Source organism: Heloderma suspectum, chromosome 6, assembly GCF_057233095.1.
Source record: "Heloderma suspectum isolate Gila_16-S chromosome 6, 16-S_ref, whole genome shotgun sequence".
NCBI classification, from domain to species: domain Eukaryota; kingdom Metazoa; phylum Chordata; class Lepidosauria; order Squamata; family Helodermatidae; genus Heloderma; species Heloderma suspectum.
Genome location: NC_139463.1, coordinates 74,471,211 through 74,487,336, shown reverse-complemented (window position 1 = coordinate 74,487,336; position 16,126 = coordinate 74,471,211). Strand labels below are relative to the sequence as shown.

General features: G+C 43.4%; 1 protein-coding gene across 1 annotated transcript in view; it reads left to right on the top strand.

Annotated features, from left to right (window-relative positions):
• Nucleotides 1–16,126, top strand: part of LASP1 (LIM and SH3 protein 1) — a 61,749-nt gene that overhangs the window by 30,752 nt on the left and 14,871 nt on the right. Inside the window, exon 3 of the mRNA XM_084804943.1 lies at nt 4,717–4,801. Coding sequence (XP_084661069.1) covers nt 4,717–4,801 — 85 coding nt within the window. The remainder of the gene's footprint in view (nt 1–4,716; nt 4,802–16,126) is intronic.

Here is a 16,126-nt window from a genome sequence, read left to right as displayed (position 1 = left end):
TTGGCCTTGGAAGCTTACTTGCAGCCGGTGTAGCTAATGCAAAATCAGAATTCATTTTCAGACTTCTGTGAACCCACTAACATCTGGGCTGCCACATTTTGTCACAGCTGCAATTTCTGGATCATCTTCAAAGGCAGCCCCATGTAAAGCACATTGGAATAGTCCAGTTTGGAGTTTACCAGTGCAAGGTTGCATCTCGAACCTTGCACTCCCCAACCAATCCAGACAAGGTTGTATCTGGCATACAAGCCAGAGCTTGTAAAAATCACTCCTGGCCACAGCCTGTACCTGAAACTCACCAGAAGAGCCCAGGAGCATCTCCCAAGCTGCATACCTGGTCCATTAAAGGGAGTGCAACCCCATCCAGGAGTGTTTCCACACTATTACCCAGATCTACCCACATCCCAACCCACAGAATCTCTGTCTTTCCCAGATTAAGTTTCAGCTTGTTCTCCCTCGCTCTTCTCAGTACCACATCCATAGACCTGTTCAGGGGTCCCACTGCCTTCCTTGGAGTGTTAGGTGGAAAAGAGAGGTGGAGCAGCGTGTCATTTGCATACTGGTAGTTTTGAAACCCCAACCTCCAGATGAAATCTGGGCTAAATAAAGGGGTAGATGACTACCTTCATGGCTGCCCACATAGTTGTTGTTTGAAGTCAGCATCATACTGTTTGGTCCAATGAAGTCACCCAAAATTGATCTCAGAATTCAGGCCTACTTCTCTGTGTTAAACTAAATGTGCAGCTGCTTCCAAAAATGATGTTCATATATCTAGCTTTCACCTTCCACTCAACATCTAGTAGAACTTTCCTATATTCTGTGGTCCCAAGATTCTCTCCTAGCGACAGTCAGTGAGATGGAGTAATGGCAGGGAAATGAGGAGTGTTATGATATGAAAAGGAAGAGAGGGAGCTAGATATCTGGCTGTCACTTTTGGCCACAGCTGCAGGTTCAGCATAACATCAAATTTGGCCCAAAGGTAATTGGAGCAGAGAGGTGACATGGATTCAAAATGGCAGCCTTCTGTCCGCATAATGATTCTGCTGCTCAGGAATTTCTGCTGGGTTCCCAGCAGTCTCTTTATTTTACAAGTTTGAAGCACTTTCGCAATGTTGTAATAATTGAAAAGCAAAAGTGACATGTTTGACTTGTATCCACTCTGCCTGCCTACCTTGGCATATTGAGACACTTCTATATTTGGGGCGCTGTAATTTGCTATTTTCTATTACACTCATCTGCAATTGTTCTTCGAGATGTTGCTTCTGTTCTGTGCTACAGATTAGTGAACTGAGGGAGAGTGGCTTGCTGCAAAGCCATAGCTGAAGAAAAACGAAAACCTAAATCTTCCAAGGTCTAATGCTCTTATGGCTCAGGCTAGCTACCTGCCTGTTGTATAACCATACTGTGTAACATGGAATATCTAGCTGTTCTAAGCCAGTTATCCTGAATTGGGATTAAGGGACCCTGTTGGGTTCAAATGTTGTGAGGGCAAGCCTCATTCAAGGCATTAGCCTTGCCATGCTTGCAGGCTCAGGGAGGGTTTTCAAGCTGGCAGGCTGCTTTCTATTTCTCTGGCACTCAAAGTAGTGAATTGCCAGATAGCCCTTAAATTAAGGCACCCATGCCATTCTCCCCTCCCCCAGCCCAAGGGATGGCTTCCTGTCTCCTTCTCTGCTTTCCCCTTCCAGGATATGGTATCTCTATAGGTCAGAGGTGGGCAACTTCAACCCCTGGAACACCCTGGGGGTTTCACCTCTGCTGTGCGCCCCTGAATTTCAGCAACAGCAAAACAATTGGTAGCTTGCTGCTGAATTTCGGCAGTAAGCCACCAATTGTTTTGTCACTGCTGCTGCCACAGCAGCAAATTCAGGGGTGACAGGGGACGCACTTAAGGCCAGGGTCGCAGCATGTTGCCCACCCCTTCTATGACCATACTGAATGTCTGTTAGTTGCTCCAGCTCCTCTATTTTTCTGTCTTTCTCTCCACCTTCATAATACTTTGGGCATTGACCTAACAGTCTTACTGGGTGGTCCTTTCTATTTCCATGTATTGGTCACCTAACATAATCTGATGCTGATGTAATAGAATTGCACATGGGGGAGATTATTCTCTCCTCACCCCCGCCACCTTTCTCACAGCTAATGGCATGGCCATGGAGATTGCATACTTTGTTTCATACTAACAAAGATTCATACTTTGTTTGGGGGAAGGGTGCTGACTGCATGCTGTTGCTTGTCTTTTGTTTTTCTCTTATTTTTAGTGAGCACATCTAAACATATTCTCATTCTTGCTGGTCTTTCTGAGTAGGCAGCTCTATTTTTAACCCTACATTTCCTGCCTTTGCTAAATTGTGCTTTGTTACCTTTTCTCCTCCCTGCTATGGCTAGTGGCTCATCGTTGTGTAGTATCGGTAGATAATCTTGTGGGGCAGAATAATTATAACGGAGAATACTGGGTACAAGAGCTAATAGTATTTAATCAGTTTGCACTCACAACACTGCTTTCTGGCAGATCATTACTATTCTGTTTTTACAGTTTATGGCAAGCTGAGGCTGCACAGGGAGTCCCTGGCAGAGGTAGGACACAAAGGCAGCTCTCCCAGACCCAAATCTGATACCATTCTGTAAGGACCAGTTGTAAATGCAATACTGAATGAGCAAGAACAACTTACCAATGCAGTGTTGCATACACCCTGTGCATGGATGAATGTGAAAAGCAAATTCCAAAGGGAACTTTGAAATGAGAAGGGGCAGGGGGCTTCCCACTCCGTGAGTCACCACTGTTCCCGAATACTTCCAGAATGGCAAAGTGGAGGTTGCCATCCAATGAGTGGAGGCTAATTCTCCTCAGGAGAATGCAGTGAATCTTCACAGGACAAGAAAGCAAAACTGACAGCATTTGGTAGCGGGGAAGAAAGTGCTCTGCTGCTTCACTGATGTAGCCCAAGGACAGATGAGATTCCCAAGCTCTGAAGAACGATTTCATTAAAGCCAAAGAGCTTCATTATACTGCATTTTTTAAAACTCTGAATTTTGCACCAAGGTAACCCAAATGCTGTGATGCAAAAGAATTCTGCAAATTTGTAGGTATTGGCTTGTTCTTTTCCTTCTAGCTATAAGGAAGGGCACTGAAGCCACTGCTCCTCGGGGACTGGAGTCCTGTTCATGCACTTATGAACTCACTAAGCGCTGGCCTCATTTTCAGGCTTGCCCCTGCAGCTATAAGGGCTAGAAATTTGCTTTTTCAGAAATGAATGCTGGGATACTCTGGATTCTGCACAAAACAATATCACACTTCTGCAGGCATGTTTTTCTAAATGTTTTTGATTATCTACGATGCCCCCTAGATAGAGGAAGCTTGATTTATTTATTTTTATCCAATGATGGCACTTAAATTGCTTGACTGTGTTTATGTAAGCCAAGTAACTTGCATTAATTTCTCCAAATGATTGTCGTTGCAAGATCTCTCTGTTTATGATTCGTGGTTATGCTTGCGCATTTTAGCAGCATGTGTGTGGAAATCAAGGTATGCAAAAACCTAACCACTATATGCTGCCATGAAAATCCTTCTAGTTTCTGAACTTTTAGCAGATTACTGACTTCTGCATCCATAAAGACTAAATCTACATGAGACAGCTAGGTGTTTTGTAATGCAGTGGTACAAATTCATCATAACAAATGTCTGTTCCAGTGGTGGTAGGCAGGGAAATATTATGAAGTTGCATTTCTGGTGTGAAGCCTATTGAACAAGTAACTCACTCTGTGCATTTGACTGTGCAGGCATTTAAGGGTTAAACATGGTTACCTCTTGCTAGCTTAAAATTTGAAATGAATTCCTTATTAGCCAAGCAAACCAGATAACTGTGGGGCAGGCCCCCTGTTGAACCTGTCTGATTTGTTTGCTCCCATGAGCATAAAAGCACACACAGCACCCCCTTCTCTCATCCAGCCCAAAACATCAGTGTAAGATGAAAATTTCATGGAAGTAGTCTCTTAAATTGTCCAATTTGGACTTTGAAAGTAATATGCCTCAGCCTAGAAATTCTTGGATCATTGCTGAGCTTGGCTGATGGACTTGTCAAGTTTTTGATTGGCCTGACTTGTCTTTTAGTTGACCCCAGCTTCTCTTATATTTAGGCAGGCTATAGGTGAGGGCTTCTAAATTTGGATACATTCAAATGAGTTAATCTCCAAAGGAACAAATTGTAGCGGGATTTGTTCCTCTTTAGAAAAGATGGCAAGCCTCTGGTATTTGGGAAAGGGGGTTTAAGGGAGCCTTACAGCCAGGACTATGCTGCTCATAAAGTTATGCAGGATATATTTTTCTCCCTCCCTCTCCCCCACCCTGCGATTTTGGTACACTGAAGCTGATCCAATTCAGTGAGGTCACAGAAGGAATGTCAGAATTTTCCTTTAGGTTATTTAATAATTCCTTACAGTCTTCCACATACTGAAAGCAGCTGCAATAGAGAGAGCAAATAGCCATTCTATTGGGTGGTCAGAGGGACCCTGAATGGCCGAGTAGGGCCTACAATTTGTCTGTTCAGGAGCAGGGTCACAGTGACACAAACTGGATGGGAAGTAGCTGGTATGGATAGAGACTGTGCTGATGTTGCCTTCCTCTATGGATTCCTCTGTGGATTCTGTGGCTCATTATTGGCCTAACAAGATTAAGATTAGTCTTTTATAACATAGCCTCATTTCTTTCCTTTGCAGACACTACCCGAAGCAGTCCTTCACCATGGTGGCAGACACTCCAGAGAACCTGCGCCTTAAGCAGCAGAGTGAACTTCAGAGTCAAGTAAGGCTACTAGTGGTTCATCACATGTTGCCAACTATATTTTATCAGTTATATCCTTTTTAGTAGCCTTCTCCAAACAACACCCAAAAAGGATATTAGTAAACGGTTACCCTCCCTTAAAATAGAATTCTGCTTAGTTGTCAAAAAAGGAGAGCTGCTAAAACATTGTCAGAGGAAATGAAATTAACAAAGCTGAAATGAACAAGCTCTGACAAGCATCCACCCTATAAGCAGATTACATTTATGATTCAATCACTAAGGGACACAAACTGAAAGCTCCTAAAAAGCTGTTGAGGAATCTACAGAGATGGAGGGAATTACAGGTTAAAAAGAACCCAATACACCTCCCTGGGGAGCAGGGCAAGATGTAAATTAAGCAGTAAATAGGTGAGCAAATCACATGTGAAAAACTACCAAGCATTTTGGAATGTTCTAGTAAGGAGAGTGGTGAGACACAAGTAGGGCAATATGGGCAGGGATCAAGCAGCATGGAGTGATAGGATCAAGAAGATTCTTACCCTGAATAAGAAATTGGGAACTGCTTTTAACAGTCAACTCCGAAGAGCACAACTTGCAAATTCATTTTCGCCAGCACAAGGTGTCCGTTTATTTCAAATCCCTCCTTCATCATGGCTTAGGAGTGGTAGTAGTGGCAGCTCTGAGTGCATCACACACAGTTTCTTATCTATAAATGGGTAGAGTAATTCCCTACTGCATAGCATTGTTGCAAGGGTGGACAAATGGTGGTAAAGCTCTAGAAGCACTAGAGGAAGTTACAATCCCATGCATGTTATAGCCCAGTTTTATGCATGTTTACTCAGAAGTAAGTCTCAAGTAGTTTTTATGAAATCAGACAGTTTCTAAGCATTTGCACATATGTTGCCTGCATGCTTCCTATTATGAAGACAAGAAACTCTTAAAATAAAACTACATTTTGTCAAGCCCAACTCTCTCTGTATTAGACTTAACTCTTGCAATAGAGAGAGAGTGTATACTGACACCTGGCTATCAGAAACAACCAAAATTCTAGTGATATTTTAAAGGCTAAATGGTCATTGCAGCAGAAGCGAACACTGCTGCTACTCTGCTTATCAAACTAAGGGAGCAATCCTATGGCCACTAGATGCTGTCTAGAGGGCCATAGGATATGCTCATTTCCGGGAACCGACCTCAGAGCCCGCACTCGGAGGTCGGTCCCCGGAAAACTGACTTCCCTTCTCATCTGCGCTGCCTCCAAGGCAGTGTGGAGAAGCCCCATCCTCTGCGCTCGCAAGGGGAGCACGGAGCGACTGAAAGGGGGTGGGGCTGGGGAGCGTTCTAGGGCGAGGAGATTGGAGCTGCTTGTAGGACACATCCATTGTGTTGTACAGCAGCTTCCTGTCCTGGTCAGCCCCCCTGCCGCTAGACAGCTGAAAATGTATGTCTAGTGAAAAATAGCAAGGCAGGAGAGGCACAGAGGGAACGATCCCCCCGGTGCCTCTCCTGCCTTGCTTAGGATAGGCAGTCGCTTCCAAGTTTGGAGGTGGCCACCTATCTTGATAGGATTGCACCCTAAGTGTAGCTATCTGGATGGCTTAATGACTTTCCTTTGTAGCAGGGGTGGGGAGTTTTGTCAGCCTGAGGGCCAAATTCCAATCTGGGAAAGGTTCTGGAGGTGCATTCCATCTGTGACCATGGCCAAAGGCAGAGGGAGTGGGTCAAAATGTGATTATTACTGATTTTAGGCCTACTCAGAAGTAAGCAGGGTAAGGCTTCTGCATGTTTACTCAAAAATAAGCAGGAGTGAATCGTTCCACAGCACCTTCAAATAGCATCCAAATAGTAAGTCTCTGCATGTCTACTCAGAAGTAAACATGAGCAACTTGTGTGCTCACAAATAAGCAGATATAAGCAGGACAAGTCTCAGAAGTAAACAGAACTGAATGACTCTGCAACTTCTTTCCCAGACCCTGCCCCATCTTCCTCACAAGGAGAAGATCTTCTCTCCAATCAGCAGCTGATTGGAAATGAGAGCTTTTTCCTGCTGCGCAGTGAGAGAGGCTCCCTTTTTCACTGCACAGTGGGGAAAAATTCTTATTTCCAATTAGCTGCTAATTGGGGAGAAGAGACTTTTCCTCCTGGGAGAGGGCCTAGGCTTGGGGAAGAAACTGTGGGCCAGATGGGGAACCTCCACAGGCTGTAGGTTCCCCATCCTTACCTTATACTGGGTCAGGCCAATGGTCCATCTAGCCCAATGCCATCCTACCCAGTTGAAGCCTTTCCTAGCTTGCTAGTAAAGATCATCTTCATTGGAGACGCAAGGATAGTATATGGAATCTTCTACATGCGAAGCAGAGCTCTGTTGCTAAACTCAAATCTCTCCCTCAGTGTAGTGTGTATAGAATGTTACCTATGAATGACCTTTGGGCAAGGGGGAGAGGGAGGTGGAGAGAAAGAAACTTGGTACAGGGAAAGATTCCTTCTCCCCTGGGTGGATAGCAGCAGCCCATGTGAAGACAAATAGTTATTCTGGAAGATCCAAGAATTACTGGGAATCATTCAGGATCAGCTTCTCTCTCACTCTAAACTTTTATGAACCTCAAGACTATTTCCTTGGAGAGATTTCTCTGGTTTAGAGATGACATGGCCGGGGGAGAGAACATAATGTCATGTAGAACCTTTCTATGTGATCTCTTCTGCCCACAGAATTTGATGCTTATAGATGGTGTGAGATTGTAGACTTACATACATGCACCACCCACCCCTCATTCTGACTGCTTTTGCATTGTCTCTTGTTATACGGCTGCATTGCTCAGTGGTCTCCTGACTTGCACAAATGTGTCTCAGTCTTCCTTGTAACTCTCTTTCATGCTACTGTTTTTGGTGTACAGTGCTCATTCTTTTGAGTCCGTAGGAATTGGTATACTGTTCTAACCTGGGGCTTGGTTAATCATTAGGTTAAGTAAAGAGTAGGGTTCCATGACAGCTCACCTATGTTAATATCAACTACTTCTCTCCATCTCCTCCTTCCCCATTCTCATTTGATGTTTCTTGTTCCATTCATTTTCAGTCCCTGACTGGACCTCATTCTCCACAATCTCTGTGTTGCCCATCTAACATTGATTTAAGCCCTCTGGAAGAGGGTTGTGTGTTAGATACTGTAAAGAAAGCACCATGTTTAGTAGCTGTAGCAGGCGTGCTGTTTACATGTTCTTGATGGTTGTCTGCAATCACAAGGAGAAACTTTTAGCGTTCTGTGTTTTCTTAAAAGCTGAGGTTCTTGAGGTGTTACATTTTGTGCCACCCTATACTCTGGAAAGAGGCCTTGCTCTAAGTTCCTCTAACTAGAAACCCTCTCTGCTGAGCCAGGGTGTTAGCATTGTGCCAGGTAGACATCTCACTTTCAGGAGTGGGAATGCATTTTGGAAACCAGTATATGTAGCTGCCACGAGGCGGCTTGTGGGAAGGAGGCAGCCCAGGAGTATTTTTCTTCCTCCTCTCCAATATTCTTTCCATGTGTCCATAAGTTAGTGAGAGGCAAGCAGGCTGCCAGCTTGATAGGAATATTTCCTGTTAACCCCCCACCCTGGATAGGAGTGCTGTTTCTTCCTAGGGAATCTGGTGTGCTCCCCTTCTGTCTTAATCTACCATCTGGGGAGACTTGGTTTACTTCAACATCTGTACCCAATTGCAGTGGCTTGAGGGAATGAAAGACTCAAGGCAAAGTGCCAAGGTGTTGTGTTGGGAGGGGAGCCTAACAAACTGACCCAGAAATGGCTGTCCCAGATGCCTGAAAACCAAGGCCTAGTGAGGACAGGCTCAGTATGTGAATGTGCTGAACAATGCCTCATTTTAGTGTTGCAATCTCTTATCTGAAAGCATTAAAATTCCTAGCAAAGTCATGGAAAGCTCAACATTTTTCTAGTGGACAGCAGTGTGAAGGCTGTTAAAACATTTCAGATGAGCATATAGCTTTGGACTGGAAAGCATCACTCATATTCCCTCTCCCTCAGCCCCCTAATTGGAAGGTAGTAGAACTCTTACATACTTATTTTCAAATTGCTGTTCCTCAGCCCAGTGGCCCATGGCCCCATCAGGTCTCTGAGCCTTTGTTGCAAATACCTTTCTTTGCTTCTTGGGATAGGTACTCAAATCCCATCCCACTTCATAGTGCTTTCTTATAATAGTTCTGTGTGTGTATGTATATTGGGGAGCAGAAAACTGCCATGAGCAGGAGGTGAGCAGGACAGGTGGCAGCCCTGAAGTGTTAAGTCAGGTTGCTCCACAGTTGGAATAGCATTGTGTCAAGCCAGCATGATGACTGGGGCAGATAGCTTTTTGCATGAGAAAAGTAGGCATGCTAGAAACTGCTGGATACAGAAGTGACATGGTCCTTGCCCAAACAGTTTAGAATCTAAATCTTGTCCACTTCTTGTACCACCTGGTAGCTCTAGGAGCTCCTGCTGGACCTTCTTTAAGGACATCTGAGACTCCTAAATATATCTGTGTGTTCTGTCTCTTTATTTTGAGTAGCTGAGGAGGCGTAGCTAGTTCCGATAGCTTGCCAGAAGCACACAATTATCTTCTGTGTGAGTAAACAAGTCCTCCGGTTGGATTAATTTTAACACCTGCAGCCCACAAATGGCTATGAAATAGGAGGGCTTATTTCCTGTGTTTTTGCTTTCTCAGATGATGAAAATAGCAGGCAGAATAAGGATATGTGGCAAGACAGCACCTGAGACTTAGAGTCCTGTGGTTGCTCTGCTCCAGGGTAGGCTGTCCTGTTTTAAGCCTCTGTCTGTCCTTTACTAAGGCAGGCATGAAGCAGCTGGATATTGTAGCTGGATGTTCTTTTCCACACAGCAAATTTGTACTGGTTTATTACCTAATTACTTTCTGTGTTACCTAAAGTCAGGTCTTAACCCTGAACCATGTACACTTCTGAAGAGTAAGACCTACTCCTTCACATTACACCTCTCTCCAACAGAGAATACCATTTCCTCCTCCTTGGAAAGTGGAGGAGAACTCTGGGATAAACTTGTGTAACTGAGCATTGCCATCTTTGTGGGGAAAACATTCCTGTAAAGCAAGAGCATATGAACAATGCAGAAATTGGAATCATCACTATGGAAGAACTAATGTTGTTCACATTAGGCCACGTGAAAGCAGTCATTAATGTGTGTTGACTTTCATAATTTTTAGTACAGACATTGGGCTTTTTATTAAAAGATATATTTGCTTTATTTAGAAAAACAGTAGCTTACAGCTAGTAAAATATTATTTGCATGATGTCAGTGCAGTATTCAACCAGCCCTGGGTGTAGTTAGGTCTGTATATTCTGCACTACTAAAAAAAATGCCCAAAACATTCTGCACCAGGAAAAGCTGGATACTACAACTTCTATAAATCATGAAAATTTGCACTTGTTCATTTTGCAGAATTATTCTTCTTCTCCTAGGACTAGAATAAATTATTCTGGAATTCTGCTCTGGCTTTCCTCTTCCCACTCTGGTTTTTGAGATTGCACCAGACCTCCACACTTTCATGTGTCTATTGTACCTTTAGAGGTACAATGATTTTCATATTTTTATATGAAGGTTGAGGTTTTCAAGATGCTGAATTGTGTCTAGTACCCGCCTGTGCACTTGTGTAGAATGAACACAGTTGTAGAAGGCAAACCACTTATTCCAGAGCAATCCTATTGATTTTAGAACTATTCTGGGGTTGTGGTCATAGCTTGGCTAGACTTCTGTAGCTCCTTAGCTGGGGCGGCTGGCTGGGAGAAAACTGCATACCTTTTCGTTAGTCTGGTGAATAGAATTGCTTCTCACTGAGGGGCCAGTGGCTGCTACCCCCCTCTCTTTTGACTTCCCCGTTTAGTGCCTTGCTTCTCTTGGTCTTACACCCCCGCCATCCTCTTTCTACCAGCTCATAATAGCCTAGCATTGAGTGGGACATGGGAAAGAGCTAGCTGGCTTGCCTGACTCACTCATGTCTGGCCTTCCGCAAGCATCAGAGCTGAGTTGATTCCATCTGAGTGCCCATAAAAGGACAGAAAAAACTGAAAGCCAGCTTTGTCTGAGCACTTCCTCTGCTTGCGGCACTCTGTTGCTTCACCCTCTGGTGTGCAGGAGAAATGTCCCGCTTGCACACAGTCCGCAAAACTTCAGTAGGCATCATATTTCCTTGCTGAATTATTCTCCATTATAATGTTATTACTTATTTTTATTTGGAATATTTTTAGATCGTCCCTCTGCTCAATCAACGCATGAGGTAATATACAAATAAAACACCATAAAAAGAATGTAATACATCACTTACAAGAAGCTGAATGTTTTGTACAATAAAACCAGGGATTAATAGTAGAATCAAAGTGGCATTAACTATTAAAAGCTCAGCAGAACAATGTTGTCTTCACCAGCCATCTAAAGGATCATAAAGAGAAGGCTACCCTAACCTCCTTGAGAAGGGAATTCCATGACTGGGGTGCTGCTACCCAAAAGGCCTGTCTCGAGTACCCACCCAACTCATCACTCTAGGAGGTGGGACATGTAACAGAGCCTCAGATGACGAATGCAAATTTTGGTCAAGCTTATACTGGAGGGGGCAGTCTTTCAGATATCCTGGTCCCAAACTGTTTAGGACCTTATAGTTGAGAACCAGCACCTTGAATGGGCTCAGAAACAAATAGAAAGCTAGTGGAACTGTCTGAAGACCAGTGTTACATGATTTATAAAATGCACACCAGATAACAATCTGGCTGCTGTGTTTTGCACTTGTTGATGTTTCCAGACAGTCTTCAAGGGTTATCCCACATAGAGCACATTATAGTAATCTAAACATGATGTGATTAAGGCGTGGAGAGCTGTGGCCAGATCAGTATTTCCCAGAAAGGGAAGCTGGGCAAAGGTACTCCTGACCACTGCTGCCACCTGACCATCCAGGAGCAGCAATGAATCCAAGAGCACCCCAAGTTGTGTACCTGATCCTTCAGAGGGAGTGCTGCCCCCTTTGGGCTAGGCTATACTCCCAATCCTAGGCTGGTCTGTCTAATTGGTATAGATACCTGACAAGCTGCATTTTAATAATGTCCCCAGTTTTCACAACTCTGGGAGATTTGATTTCCCATTTTACAGATGGATTAATGAGCTCACTGTAAGACATTCCCAGTGGCAATGAGTTTGTGACTGAGCTGCAATTTAAAGCAATAAGAAATAAAAGGTAAAGAGATGAGGACATGTAGTGGAGAGAAGTGTTTTTCCCTAAGGCCCTATATGGAGAAAATGGACATTTGGAATAAAATGGGGGTGGGAGGAACCTGGCCAATGCTGCCTGGGGATGATGGAAGTTGTAGTCCAACACACCTGGAGGGTGCCAGGTTGAAGAAGGCTGCAGTAGTGAATTATCAATGTAAACAGAAGATCTAAATCTGAGAACTTCCACTAATTATGTTTTTCAAAAGGGAACACATTTCTAATCAAGTATTTAGATAAGTTTAAGAACAGCAGGTTTGTGAATGTTACAATATCTTCAGCATGAGTTGCTGGATGCTCTGTTCTTTCACATGCATTCCCTGCCCCCTCCTCCACAGCATTTTTGTACATCTTGACCAGGAAGGTTGTCCCTTTCCCCCACCCTGGGCTGAAGAATCTCCTTAGCGTCAAGGGAGAAGGCTTCTGTTCCAGCAGGTGCCAAGTGTAAAACACAGAACACCATGCTCCAGAGGCCTTTGGGGCATCTTCTCCTAGTGCTTCCACTGCTTTGAAGAACATGTAGAGTAGTGGGATGGCAGTCACCAAAACCTAGGGTGAGACTTGGGTGCATCTTGAAGACCAAAGATGTATCTGTATCATTTTGGGATGGAGATGGACATATATGGAGAGCTTCCCTCTGTTTTACCTATGGGTGGTTGTGCTCAAATGCCAGAGGTCTTCTGGTCTTTGGAAATAAATATTTTACTTTGCATCTTTGGACTAACATGGGTTCATGTAGCAGTATGCGAGCTCTCAAGTTCCACAGAAGCAGCCAAAATTGAAAGGAGCCAAATTCCAGCAATATATAGAGAAGCTGGATGCCATGCATAGCTGATAATGGATAGTTACAACACTTCTTTTAAAAATTGCATTGTGCAAACGAGTGATGCTTGTAATCGAATGTGCTCTGCTTGCTGACTCCTTCGTGTGAAACACCAAAGCTTGGCATATTCTTTACCAACCCAAGGATCTCATTTTGCCTACTGCACATATCCTACCTTTGGGGACAACATGGCAGCCATGATCTACAGGGCTTCTAATATCTGGTGCATTTGGGAGTACACATGGAGCTATTTAAACTTCTTGCAGTGGGAAGTGGTTCTGTTGGAGCAGTTCTTGCAATGCTAGCAAGCTATACACATCTTTCACTACTTGGTAAAATTGCAGTCATGTATATCTCTGTGCTTGTTAACCTCACACTAGTCCTCTGTATTGGCATGCTCTGTTTACTTGAAGGCTCTCGACCATTTGAGATCCAGGAAGATGCTTGCAGCTGTGACTGTCTCTCTATAGTCTGTGAGAACAAGGCTCCCTGTCTCTCCCCCCCCCCCGCCCCCATACTGACTTCCACTGGAAGCTTCAGCAAGGCTGTTTGCATCCACCAGGCAGATGATTTTAGGGCTTTTGTTCTCACTTGAAGGAGGGAGTTGAGTTACTGGGTAGATAATTATTTCTCAAGTTGTGAGAATGTATACTTTTTTTTTTTGTTTCATCAGGCAGAAGTCTTCAGGAAAATCAAACGCTTTCTCACCAATCTACATTGTGCAAACAACATTCTAATTATTTTGTAGCTCCTGTTTGTTGTGAGGCCAACCTGGCAACCACTGTCTGTTAGTGGCGATCCTCCTTGCCAACTGTCATGATTGCACATAGAATCATAGAATAGTAGGGTTGGAAGGGGCCTACAAGGCCATCAAGTCCAACCCCCTGCTCAATGCAGGAATCCAAGTCGGAGCATCCCTGACAGATGGCTGCCCAGCCTCCTCTTGAATGCCTCCAGTGTGGGAGAGCCCACTACCTCCCTAGGTAATTGGTTCACATGCATATATAACATGTTGGCTAAAAACAAATATTGAAGTGGGAGAGTCTTAAACCTAACTTCTGGGGACATTGTGGCAATGTGTGTTACGGGAATAGACTTCTATGTCTATCTATATTTAAGTGTGTGTGTGTACACATGGGGGTTGGATCCAGATAGTCATACTTGGCTTAAACCTATTGAAATGATTGGGTCTAAGTATGACTAAATTTGTATCTAATCCAGTGTATATTTGTGCAAGTTTCATTCCTCAAAATTATTTTAAGACAATCAGTTACTTGGTCAGTTATTTTGAGGGGGTGGGGGTGGGGAATAGACATGAGATGATGAGTGTAGAGGGGATTTATCTGCAAGGACTTCGGTGGTTTTCTCTGAGAATATCATTCCATGTGATTTTTATCTCTGGCTAATCAGACTGCGGTGACTCAGATCAAGTTCCAGGATGGCTACTTTTAGAAAGTTCTCTTCTCCATAGGATGGCTAAAACCTCATAGGCTCTCACCAAGAACATGTCCTACAGCAATTCATATATGTTGGTCAAAGGTCACTGGTATTTTTCAGTCTGAGCCATATTCTCATATGAAAGAAATTTGGGGAGATAACTCCAAGATTAAAATTGGAGGCAAACAAATTGGAAGAACCGGATGCAAAAAAAGGAAGGTTTTATTCCAGATCAATTGATTGGCCCATAAGAGTGATTTTACTTAGGTAATTTAGTGGCTCAAATGAAGTATTTTTTATTTTTATTTTTAAGTATTTATAGATAGTGCGTTTATCTAAAAGAGGATTTCAGGGTAGTATACACAAAATAAGATGTTCCCTACAATAAAAACAATATAAAACCTAAACATAAATACAGTAAAATTGAGAAGCATAAAAATGATTTCAACCAGCTAAAAATACAAATTTAAATTTAAAATACTTGGGAAAATAAAGAGGTTTTAACCTGGAACCAAAATAAAGTGCAGCATTGGTTCCAGTAACAGTTATGTTTGGGGCCAGGATGGATTGATTTTAAATCAAGGGAGTTTAAATAATGGTTGAAATCAGCAATAAAAAGGCCTGTTTAAACCATTGATTTAAATCAGGTTTCCAGTTGATACTACATGCATTTCCTTAACAGTGGTGCAAATCTGGCTACTAAACCAGCCTTCCGCAACCTGGTCTCTTGATGTATTGGAGGCCATATTGGCTGGTGATTGTGGGAGTCAACGAAATTGAGCCTTTTTTCACTGTCATTCTTACAACTAGGCCTTGCATCTGTTTGCTATGCTGTAATCATTTTGCATGCTTTCCTATATATTCCTGTAGAGGGAATGTCTTTAAAGTACTCATTATAGGTTTGCATTATAGACCTGCAGCCATGACAGTTTGAGATTAAGACTGCACTCCTGTAAACACTTACCTGTGAATAAATCCCACTGAACTCAATGGGGTTTACTTCTGATTAGATATGTATAGGATTGCACTGTAAGTATGGGAGTATCAATATAGGAACCTGTGCATTGGACAACCTTGTCTAATCCTTTCCGGTGTTTCTCCTTTCTGCTCCCCTCTGCCTTGGCTCAGCCCTGCCCTCAGGAAAACAAAGTAGCAAATGAAAATGATATGCCCATGACTGATAGGATGAAGTAAGTTTCTTCCTGAGCTTGGAGCTTCACAGAGAGAGACTATTGTTTTTGACCCCATGCTGCACTTCTAAAACTCAACCCGTTACAGATGAAAACCTGTAAGGTCCTGGTGACACCAAATTTTGGCAGGTTATCTCTCTGGACAGAGTAAGATAGAATATATCTTACTCTGGAACAACTGAGTGGTAGTGAGCACAGAGCAGTTGGTGTCAATTGTGTAAAACCTCTGTGGATAAAGATGCAAATTTAAAGCATATGCTTTGATCCTGTAACAAATTAGAATCCACTTGGTATGAGATTAGAGATATAAAATTTCCAGAAATTTTGAGGCCATGGAAAAAAATGTTTTTTTTCAGGGGGGATGTGGAAAACAACAAAAAAATTAGGAAAAATGGAAAAATAAGCAATACCCCCTTTTTTTAGTGCTCTTGACAAATCTAAAGTCACTTTGGGCACAATCCTGTGTGGAGAGGCGGCCCCCTCCAAACTTGGAGGTGACCGCCTATCCAGCTCAAGGCAGGAGGAGCACAGAGGGGATCAGCTCCATGCTCCAGCTACCCTGCATTCGCCGCTAGATGGCTGGTTTCGGCGGTCTAGCCACAGGCGGTCGGAGCACAGGGTGAGGATGCTGGATGACACATAG